Here is a 12,252-nt window from a genome sequence, read left to right on the forward strand (position 1 = left end):
TGTACATTAAGGGTGAAAATGCACCGTTGCACTTCAAAATAGTTAATTTTTTGTGTAAATTTCTAATTTTACATAATGTGCATTATCGCTGTGAGGCGGACCAATTATCTTGCCGCTCTTTTTTTAAAAATTGAACCTTAAGGTATGTTCTAAGAGACTGTAAAATAAAATCAGTGGTTTTTTGAATGCTTCGGTTAGTAATTCTCGTTTAACCCTTCAAGGCCAACGCGCCAGCTTTTCGTGTCATCTGTAAAGTGTTATTGCCATTGATGCAAGCAAGGTATTGGCACATTATTGCTTGATTCACTCACACAGAAATGAAGGTTTATATAACAGTCAAGGGGAAGCCAGTGCCAGATAAGTCGACTGCCAACCAAACTTAACCTAACCGCACAAACTAAAGTATAAGCTTTTAGTCATAATGTAAAGTTTTGTATGACTTGAAGTGTATACATTTATTTAATATATTTGTTGATATGTGTATCTATAGTGTCAAAGATTTTACGTTCGTAGTTGTTAAATATACAGGGTGTCTCAAAAGTTCCCTGACAGGGTAACTGTTATTATCATAGTTATATCAAAATGTAAGAGGAAAAACAGTTTCCAAATATAATGTTTTCAATCTAAAGTGAAGATTTTTTTTAAAATCGGACTAACCGTTTGGGTTGTGCACTCTTTATGCGCCCAACGTTAAACGAAAATGCAATGTTGCCATTAGTAAAGGGGCTGGGGGAGGTGGATCAATTTTGGAAAAGTATTGTGAATAGGGGTCATGTTTTAAATGGGGGCTGGCCATCGACACAGCGTAAAGGACAGTAACTTCATTCACTTATGTTATGGGTCCAGGTAAATGACAATGTTGCGTTTTCATTTAACATCGGGTACTTAAAGAGTGTACAGCCAAAACGGCTAGTTCGATTTAAAAAATTCCTTCACTTTAGATTGAAAACATCATATTTGGAGACGATTTTCCCTTTTACATTTTGTTGTAACTCTGATAATAACCGAGTCACCCTATGTCAGGGGACTTTTGGGACATCCTGTACACAAGGACAAATGTTCGTTTCATGAGCACCCGAATAAAATACTTTCTCCATCTGAAGTTCTAAACTCACTGTTATTTTTAGAGTTATTGTATAGCTTTCAGTATTTGAGACGAAGTGAGATTGACCGAATTGGCAACTGTGGGAGGCGAGTAAATTTCATTTCTTCACCTCAGAACTTTTAGCTGTGAATGTACACGATGCATAATAAACTATCAAATCTAATGCAGGACTAGTTACGGATTGAAAATCGTGTAGTTAACGCGAACATGCAAGTTGTGTCTTGAACTACCAAGCTGACGTGAAAAATCTTGTCTGAGCAATGCGAGTAGGAACAGGAACATGTCTAATCTTGCCTGATTCTGCATTGTGGCCGTACAGTAACTTGTTCATTTCGGTTTCAGCTGTGTTTCTGTGCAGGTGTGTATGTCGTGTTGAGGGGTTGCTGCAAGATAGTGTTGTTCATCCTGTCAAGTGATAATTTGGCCTACAACGATATCGCGAAGTGAATTAGAACAGTGCAGTGTAGGAAAGGAAACTAGAAGTGAAGCCACAAAAAAAACTATACACGGGTGGTCAAATTGCATTGTATTATCAGTGCATCTGAGAAAGAATTGTTAACCCAAAGGAGTGGAAACAGTTCTGATTTGTTAACAAGTGTTTCTGAACATCATAAAACATATTACTTGAAGAAGTATGAACATTATCAGACAAGTTGTTTTGATGCATTTAATTGCCCCCCCCCCACACATCTATATATATAAAAGAGAACGTACAAATCCTTTGTTAGCTCATCACGCTAATACGGCTGAACCAATTTCTTTCATTTTTGGGGGGTTATGAAGATTTGGACCCTAGATGGTTTTTATCATATCACTTTAATTTTCAATTACCAGTGTCTTGAGATAATTGACCATTCAAGTGTCCATAACGTAGAAATCCTTTGTTAGCTCATCATAGCTAAATCTAACCGTATTTATATGCAACCCACATGACCGTGTCACTCGGCGGGTTAACATAAATGACAGGCGATATAATGTTAACATTTACTGCAATCTTCTATGGTTTTTATCATATCACTTGAAAGCGAAAAAGTAAAAATTATCTAAGTAACAAAGTTTATTGCGTTCCGGGGTGACCCCAGCGAAGCGGGGTGAACGCTGCTAGTATATATATATATATATATATATATATATATCACTAAGGCTTTGCAAAAAGTAAGTGTTGATTTTGCTAATTAAATTAATAAAAACGTTGACTCTGTAAAGGCTATTCCTGGACAAAAGATATGCGGTAATTGCAGAAACAAACTAGGGATTTCCTTTGAATGCAAAGACGTGGGCGGATTTAGTGAACACGATGTATGTGTTTTAGTAGAATTTGTCGCAAAAACCGAAACTGTAGAACATTTTAATGTTTCACTTGCAGTATTAGAGGAATCACCTCTAAAATTCCATGCCATTCCGTCACATAGCAAGCCTGCATATGCTAAAAGAAAGCTTGACTCAGCAAGTTCTGCTCTGAAAAGTAAAATAAGCAAAGTTCTGGGAAAAGAGTTTGTCTCTAAACAAGATTCTTGTAAACTTTGAAAAGACGTGAAACAAAATTCTCATGATATGGATAAACTTCTTGAGTTAATAAAGGCGAAGGTAAAATCACTAGAAGAGAAAAAGTACAACTGTTAACTTTAGCAGGAAACAGATTGTCGATGAATTTAATATGAATGAATATGCCGTCCGGCAAGCAAGGGAAGTTCTGAAGAATAAAGGAATTTTAGCTATTCCTGAATTGAGAAAGGGAAAACAGCTGAGTAAAGATACAATTCAAATAGTAAAGAATTTCTGCGTTGATGATGAATATTCCAGAATTCTACCTGGAAAAACAGTGAGTATTTCAAAAAATGTACACATGGAGAAGCGATTATTACTTGGGAATTTAAAAGAATTATACTCCTCATTTAAACATCAACATCCCAACATTAAAATTGGATTTTCTAAATTTTGCACGCTACGTCCTAAGTGGTGTTTATTAGCAGGTTCTGCTGGGACACATTCTGTGTACGTGTGTAGAATGCATCAAAACGTTATTCTCCTACTGCATGCATGTCATATAAAAGAGATATCAAGACTTGATCCGTCATCTGGTTTGTTCTGTGTACAGTCGGGATTGCATGCTGAGGCATTGTTCCGAGTATCCCTCCAGTGAAAATTTGAGGCAGCTTCTGATTGCAAAATTCGAGGATTTTGATCCTGGGGAGGAAATAACATATCATCAGTGGGTATCAACGGACAGAACAGAATTGGTAAAAAGTACTGTCACACTGGACGAGTATGTGACAATTTTGATGTGAAAGCTTGAAAAGCTTGTGCCACATTCATTTATTTGCAAAGCACAGTCACATTTCTTAAAGGACAGAAAGAAAAATCTTGAGCCAGAGACAGCCGTCGTTCTGATGGACTTCAGTGAAAATTATTCCTACATAATTCAAGACGAAGTTCAAAGGTATCACTGGTCTACTGATTCCTGTACCCTACACGCAGCAGTACTATATACACGTCTTCCTGGATCTGCAGACCTGACTGTTTCTAGTTTGTGTGTGATATCAAATGACTTGGAACACGATGTCGCATTTGTTTATGAGACTCAGAAACAAATAACTTCTTTTCTGAAAGATCAATTTCCATATGTCAAAAATGTAAATTACTTTAGTAATGGATGTGCTGCGCAGTACAAGAATTATAAAAAACTTCATGAACTTGTGTTACCATTATGAGGATTTCTCCTTAAGTGCATCATGGTCATTTTTTGCTACAAGCCATGGTAAATCCCCATGTGATGGTATTGGTGGGACAGTTAAACGTCTGCTTACTAAAGAAAGCCTTCAAAGATGTTCTGATTTTTTAAATACGCCAGAAAAAGTTTTTGCCTTCTGGAGATCTCCCATTGAACATATAAATTTCAGCTTGCTGAAAAAAGAAACTCTCATAGGTACACGCAAAAAACTACAAAATCGTTTTTCTGGTGCAAAAACAATTCCTGGAACACGATCATATAATTAGTTCTCTACTCTAAGTCAAACCTCGATTGGGACAAAGCGAATCAGTGCTGATCCAGATTTCAGTTCCATTTTTCATTTTACTGAAGAGAAGACATCTTCTGGAATGAACATCGCGGACATCATCACTAATTCGTATCTTGCATGTGTTTACGATAACCATTGTTTTTTTTTTTTTTTTTTTTGGGGGGGGGGGTTGCATTAGGTAAAGATGAAGAGAAAAATGATGTTGAAGTCAAGTTTATATGCACTCTTTTGGACCGGCTCCATCCTTTTACTGGCCTTCTGCAGGAAAATATGACGTGTGCCATGTTCCGATATCCAATATTATTTGTTCTGTGTGTGCCCCCTTTACTAAAAGTACTGGAAGAGTATATTATTTCTCAGATAAGGAGGTTCAATTTGTGAAGAAACAATATAGGCTGCGTTTTGCTTAAACGAAGTACCAAGTTCCTTCAGTCTCAAAGTGAAATCCAATCATTGTGATTGGCATATGCTAAGGTAAGAAATTAATTGCATGCACAAGGAGTTTTGCATATTTCTTTGGTCACAAATTTTCAATTTAATGTAGTGGAAAAGTTCAATCATTATTTTTATTTCGTTTTGAAGACTAAAATGTAACTGTTGTAAATATTGATAAAAAGAAGTACGAAATTGAGTTTTGTTCTGTACTTTGTATTGGTCCTGTTGTTCCTATTTGTAAATTACGTTTATGAAAGTACGTCTTCCCAATCGAAAAGTAATCCGCTACTGCTCCCCCCCCCCCACCTTCCTCGGACTGTCATATGGTCTTCATTTCTACGTTATTTGAAAGATAATGGATTGTAGATTTGGAAAATTAATTCAATTTTAACATAAATTCACTTTGATTATATTAGTAGTTCGGCAAACATATTTTTTTTTTTTTTTTTTTTTTTTTTGTATAAAATTTCGAAAGTGAATGTTTCTAGCCTGGTAATCCCGCTTTTTTGAACCCCCACACACTTCAACACAAACAACACGTATACTTAGTAATTACTTGAGACCTGTGTGAGTGAATCGAGCAATGATGTGCCAAAACCTTGCTTGAATCAATGGCAATAACACTCTACAGATGACACGAAAAGCTGGCCTTGAAGGGTTAAACGAGAATTACTAACCGAAGCATTATAAAAAAAAAAAAAAAAAAAAAAAAAAAAAAAAAAAAAAAAAAAAAAAAAAAAAAAATATTTTACAGTCTCTTAGAACATACCTTAAGGTTCAATTTTAAAAAAAAGAGCGACAAGGTAATTGGTCCGCCTCACAGTGATAATGCACATTATGTAAAATTATAAATTTACACAAAAAATTAACTATTTTGAAGTGCAAGGGTGCATTTTTCACCCTTAATGTACAGCGATCTTGATGGTGTTTTTTTTTTTTTTATTTATTTATTTATTTTATTAGCTCTACAGACTTATATAAACTTCGGCTAGAAATTTCCAAGTGATACATTGTTTAGATACTGAGATATGAATTTTTGTATCCAGCTCTACGAAATATTAGATGGCCTCGAGAACGACCGGGATGCCTGAAATTCTGAAAAATTGGTTTCGTATTTCTCACGAGCTATTAGGATTTCGGAAGAAAAATTTTACAGGTCTTCATACCATAGTAGTGTTAACAAGTACACGAAGTTCCATTAAAATCTGAATCGGTGGGTGACATTTCGGATTTTTTCTGGGTGATTTGACGTGGAATGAGCCACAAGTGAAATCATTGCAGAGAGTTATACATGTTTTAATAAATGGACACTTTCTAAAGACTACAGAAGATTTAATTTAGTCCAAGTTAGTTCAATAAATCAGAAATACAACGACTAAATTCGATTTTCATATAAATAAAAGAAGTAAATTAAAATACAAATCATTTGAATTCGCTCTGGCTTCCAACCATTCATACATATACAGACAATAATTTTAATTTTAATAAGTCATTTACCTTTATGCTTCCTCAGTTTGTAATGTATGAGATAATATCTAGATTAGCGTTTAACAAACGTATGAAAAAGGTTCTAGATCAGCGTTTCCCAATTTTTCTGATGTGGACCTCTTTTATAGTGACTGTTAATTCTCCGCGGTCATCCTTGAAATCAAAAATGATTAAAAAAAAAAAAAAATATATATATATATATATATATATATATATATATATATATATATATATATATATATATATATATATATATATATATATATATATATATATATATTACACATAATTAAAACAAAATGATAAAATCCAAATTCAACACCTAAGTGTGTTATACAGGGTGGCCCAAAAGTGGGTATACAGTACCCTACTGATCAACTAATTGCATTTTATGTCATTTCTTATTGTCATCCGTCAGGTAGACTTAGTTTCTTTATTATATGTTCTTAATGTCCTTTTACTCATATCTTGAGCTCGGAATAGCCGAAGCAAATAAACCCATAAAGTAGAATGTTATACTTGATCAATACAGGGGTGTATACCTACTTGTCGGCCACCCTGTATATGACAATACAGTATTCTTATAAATGGAAATATTCGAGAAAGATGACATCATACCAGTTAGGCCTAATATCATGAATTTAACATTTACCTAATATGATGGATCTTTCAGCCTATGTTAGTACGTAATTTTGTTATTCCTTCCTTTCTCTTGCGGTATTCTGTTCTCAATTAGTTGAAACTAATGAAAATAAAATGTCCCGCGCGTCTCTTTTAAAGTCACTCGCTCCTCCCCCCGGTGCACGGACTTCAGATTGAGAAACATTGTTCTGGATGATTTGAGATGATAGGAAGGTTCATGAATTTAAACGATTTAAAACAACAAACAGCTGGCTTAAAACACCTTGGTTTAAACAAGCGAACCCTGCTTGATGTTACTAAGTATTCGTTGTAACAGAAGCTACTTTTCTGAAGGAATGATTATTTATGTTCCGTCTCTTGAAACAAGAAATTCTCTATATACGCACTAAAATGTGTTTACTATATCGGTACTTCAAATATACTTTCTGTTATATTTTAACCATAAGGTGGTGACTTTACTGCGTCGTGTTTACTAATACCATCATTGGAAATAAATGCCGTTTTAGTTTGTTTCTCGAAATTGTCAACAATTCTTCTGGGAACACAGACTTGTTTTCCTGTCTGCCACCTATGCAAGGAATGGAGAGAATATGTCACATGTTGCCGAACACATGGGCTTTCGATCCCTTACTTTAGGTTTTGGCTCCAAGGAAAGTCACCGGACGAGGTCATGTGGAGTACTCTCAGTAGCAGAGAAACAATTATAACACTCACAAGCAGATAGGTAGTCATCATAGTCTATTTGTGGTTATAATATTGCTCCTACTTCAACCTCTCGCTTTTTCTTAATCCTTTTATATTTAAAATCTAAATTGTGTATTAAATTTGCGACTTGAAAATTACCATATACGGGGGTCGTTCCGAAAGTAATATGCCTCCTATTTTTTCATGAAAACTAATGGAGATATATTAATAACAATAGCACAGCTAAACAGAGCAATATTTCAGCTACAGATTTTTCCACATAGTTCCCACCATTTGTTATGCACTGTTGCCAACGATGAATCAGAGCCTGCATGCTGTGCTTGTAAAAATCAGAACCAGCTGAGACTAACCACTTCCTTACAGCTTCGACAAGAGCTTCCGAGTCTTGAAAATGTTCGCCACATTCAGCTTTCTACAAAATCCTCTGGTCGTTATCCGGCGATCAGCACGGATGAGTTGATCAAGACGCTCCTCTTTTCGAGGGGTTACAGCCGTGCAGGGTCGACCGGGCCGTGGCTTGTCATGAACATCCTTTTCAACATCTTGAAGATGCCGTACCCATTGCCTCACATTGCTCACGTCTATTGTATCGTTTCTATAAACCTTTACCTAGCGTCGATGGATTTCAATCGGCGCAATTCCTTCAGCAGTGAGGAATTCAGCCACACGTCCATATCAGGCTCCATTTTGGAGCACTCCTATGCTGACGTCAACTACCGCAGAACAACGAGACCAGCTGCAAATAAAAGAGGAAGGTTCAAGCATTAGCACTATACCAACGAGATCTGGCACGGACATACAAAGTCAACACAAAAAAATAGGCATTAATTTCGGAACGACTCTCGTATATTTCTATGCATTAGCTATGTTTTGATCGTATTCTGTATAGGCAACGAAATTGAGTTGAGTTTGAGTTTAACGTCCCGTTCAGCAGCGAAGCTATATGAGACGTGGGCCTACTGATTAACGTGGAATCCGAACCACATGAGCTCCGCCACGAAATTACAGTATCCATACAGTAAGTGACACCTTTGGATGAACAACGGAACAAACGCGAAGTTGAGCAAAGCTGGAATTGTCAGTGGAACTTCGAGATATTTGTGAGAAACAAAAGGAGAATCTGGGTAATTACTGTAATCTTTCTATTCATGCGAAGTTGAATGGAACAACGGGATAAATGCAGAGACCGATCTAGGTAGTGCAAAGTGAGCTGAAGCCTTCTGTATTCCATTTTTAGCACAATTTGATCTGTGGCGTTTGTCTCATGGTTCGTCTGCAAGCCTTTATTATGATTCAATTTCCAACCCAGCCTGCGTCAAAAATGAGGGGAAAATGTCACCCTGTCCCTGAGCAGACTTTAAAAAATCCGTAGGTATCTAGACATTATTATTATTATTATTATTATTATTATTATTATTATTATTATTATTATTATTATTATTATTATTATTATTATTATTATTATTATTAATATTATTATTATTATTATTATTATTATTATTATTATTATTATTTAACTGAAAATGTAGACTCAGGTAATGATACAGTATGCTCCACGAAAGAAATAAATTGTCCCACAGGTTGTGATGCAGGAAGAAAAAACTGCCAGGTGTTATCACTATTAAAGAGATGAATAAAAATTATAGATCAATGAAAACGAAAATTATAGCAATAAAACAGGAGAACACAAAACTAAATAAATTAATATATGGTGGAAACAGAATGAAAAAATTTACGGAAGCTGTGAGTATACACAAAAACGGTGTATAAGGGAAGAATGTATTCGCAACCTGGAAAGTCAGTGAAATACTTAGGTACAATCCAAAATGGTATATGAGATGCTCGGGTAGATACCCAGTGTCCGAACACCAAACTATTACATGTCAATGGCACAGTAACTATCATCTTGCCCCTCACATCAAACCAATGCGCGCAAAATTGTCACCAGTCATAATGCCAGGCACGTTACACCAAACTGATACATAACAAATTAGCTTCTTAGCGCGAGCAAAATACTTCGCGCCGATCCAGGAAACTTTTAGATCTCAAAATGTTGTACCCCGGATGTTCCGTGATAAGGCGACTATGCGGATAAACTGATCCCTGTATACCAAGTGATACGCGCTAAAATTACATGTGGGGAAACCACCATCTTGCTGACAATCAGCCTGGGAAGGCCGACGATTATCACTAAATCCGTGGCATTACGACTACAGTGAAAGGTGGAGTAAGAAGAGAGAAAAAAAAGGGAAGAACGGAGTGTCATAGCGATTACGGTATCGCTACACTGAACCTTGGTGAGGTCCGAGGAACTATGAAACTAGTAATCTTGATTTTAGAATTTATATCACTAGAGAAACTTATACAGTACGTTAACTATACTCAACCTACAATACGAAGACCGAAGTTAACCATGAAAGAAAACAAAACTGAATTTAATTTATTTTCGTAGCACAGCTATCAAAACAACTAAGGAAATCATTAAGAACCTCGTTGTTTTTCAATTTTTTTTAGGGGGGAGAGGGGTCGAAAAGCATGTGTGTTTTCTTCTAATGTTTTTAGCATGTGCCAAAATACTATTTTGTTCTGAAAGTAACATTATTTTAAATAACAAAAGAGGAGCTTAATATTTCAAATAGTAAACAGTAAACTGTGTTCTGAAGTTTAGTTATGTTTTCCTATTACTTTCCCTTCAAATGCGTTGTTGCCAAATTGAGTGTTATAAGGGACTTAGAAATTAATGTGTGCATTTATATTTTGAAGAAATTTACCAAATTTGCACTAAAACTTTCTGTTGGAAGCGCAATACTTATGTTGTTAGAACATGTACTTACGTGGTGAATATTTATTACTTTACCTGTAGTATTTTTCTTTATGTATTTCAGGGTACTAGAGGATGAATTCAGTTTATAAACGTCAAGTGAAAAAATAACATAAGTTTTGCAATGGCAGAATTTCTTGCTGATAATAACCTGTGTGGACAGAACATTCTGCGCTTAGTTTCCAGAGGGAATGCAATTATAGCAGAGTTGTTGCGTCTAAAAGATTTTATTCCGCCTGTTTTCAGGTTCGTCTAGTTTGTATTTTCTAATATGCTATTGTTTATTTATTGTTTATGTTCTTGTAAAGACCGTTCAGACAAACTTCATGCTACTATGCTTTTCTCTCAGAGTTGTAAAGAAGCATCGTGGAAGGTAGAAGACACTACAGATATAATAGTAAAAGCTTAAATGTGGTCATTACAACAGAGAAATAAGCGATAAAACTATTGATTCTTTTGTGTTGCTATTTTGACTTATATAAATCACCTTAATTCCTCGTAGAATTTTAAAATTTGATTTGTCGTACCTTCTTCCAATTAAAGGTACCTTTCGTACCTTCTTGAATTTGAACTACTAGGGTGGAGAGAATTACAGAAAAATATCTTAGTGGAGGTACTGGATGTTTCAAGGGAACAATTCTCATAGTATCTGTGTGGAAGTTAAAGGACATTCGTGCACTCTCACCAAAGACATGCCAGAAACCCAGATGTAAAACTTGTTCTATATTCAATATCACTTTGACCTTTCAACATCCCATCAATAAAGAAATCTCTTCCAACACATTCGACCATTCGGGTAGTGGCGATTCTCCGAACCTAATTTACATAATTGTAAATGCAACCATTATCCATATTTGTGAAGCTACAACTCCTTTTTCGATTCTCACCAAGAACCACCAGTACTCCTACTGTGTTCAAATTATTCATCTTCCTGTTAAAGAAAACACAACTCATGACAATAATACACTTGGGGATGTCTACACTTCAGCATCCTCAAAAGCCTTTCTATATCCTTGAAAAAGAGATGGAAAGATTCGCACCCTGGTCTTAACCGTCTATAACACACTCAGCGTGTTAGTGTTGTTATTTATGATTGTAACTTTTTAAATTTTTTTTTAGTAAGATCTCTTTAATGGGATAAAAAGCAAAAACATAAACCACTTCAAGCTGGAAGCTTGAAACACATTTGCTAAAGTTAGATATTTATCTACTTTTAGTATGTAGACGGCAACTTGACAATGTAAAATGTTCTATGGCAGGTAAAGAAACATTTAGTGTGTCTGCACAGTGCAGCGGAAACCAGTATATTCCCGTTCGACCGAATACTACGAAATACAAAGCCATTCACCCGTAATACACCTTTACGTGTCATTTTAGAACAGTAGAGTTCACTCAAGTCGCTTTGGGGTATTTTCAAAGTAAGTTTGACACATTAATCAATAGAGTCAACCCCATCAAATATTTTCTCAATATAATAATAATTATTCTTTCAAAAAACAACAGAACGTAATTTAATTATTAAACCAATAGACTTTCACTTTCTTAATATAACTTTTGCCTACCATAATTTGCAAAACAAGGAAATGCAGCATTGTAATTGCGTAAATAGTAGCGGCAATGATTCATTTTTGTAACGACCCAGTCTCCCAGTTAACAGCATTGAATACAAGCACTACTGCTGCATATAGGGGTAGCATAGAGAACTTCTATATAAATTCACTGCCTGTAGAATTTAAAAAGGTGTTACAAAACAACATAATTGTTTATAAACAGTCCATCGTTGTCCCCAGTTCCGTTTATTAACTTCTCTAGGTTGAATAAAGATATCCAGAACGACATCCAGTTATAAAAACACAAAACCTGCAGGGAGGTCAATACAGGAATTGTATGAATTTACTTGTGATAATCGTGAAAGAAGCAGGCAAGCCAAAACGAAGCTAATAGCGAGTCACATTGACCCTAATCAATTTAATATAAATTCCCTTCTTTCACTCCAATAACAATAGGTATTGAGACTTGTTAATAACACAATGTTC

The 12,252-nt window shown here is 35.4% G+C and overlaps 1 protein-coding gene across 5 annotated transcripts in view; it reads left to right on the forward strand.

The window, feature by feature from the left end:
* The window catches only part of Strump (WASH complex subunit strump), a 579,189-nt gene that overhangs the window by 23,431 nt on the left and 543,506 nt on the right, over positions 1–12,252 (forward strand). For all 5 annotated transcript variants that reach the window (XM_081746920.1, XM_081746918.1, XM_081746916.1 and 2 more), the window contains exon 2: positions 10,281–10,462. In XM_081746920.1, coding sequence (XP_081603046.1) covers positions 10,341–10,462 — 122 coding nt within the window. In that variant the 5' untranslated portion in view covers positions 10,281–10,340. The remainder of the gene's footprint in view (positions 1–10,280; positions 10,463–12,252) is intronic.

The sequence above is a fragment of the Thermobia domestica genome, chromosome 18, assembly GCF_964235325.1.
Source record: "Thermobia domestica chromosome 18, izTheDome1.hap1.1, whole genome shotgun sequence".
NCBI classification, from domain to species: Eukaryota; Metazoa; Arthropoda; class Insecta; order Zygentoma; family Lepismatidae; genus Thermobia; species Thermobia domestica.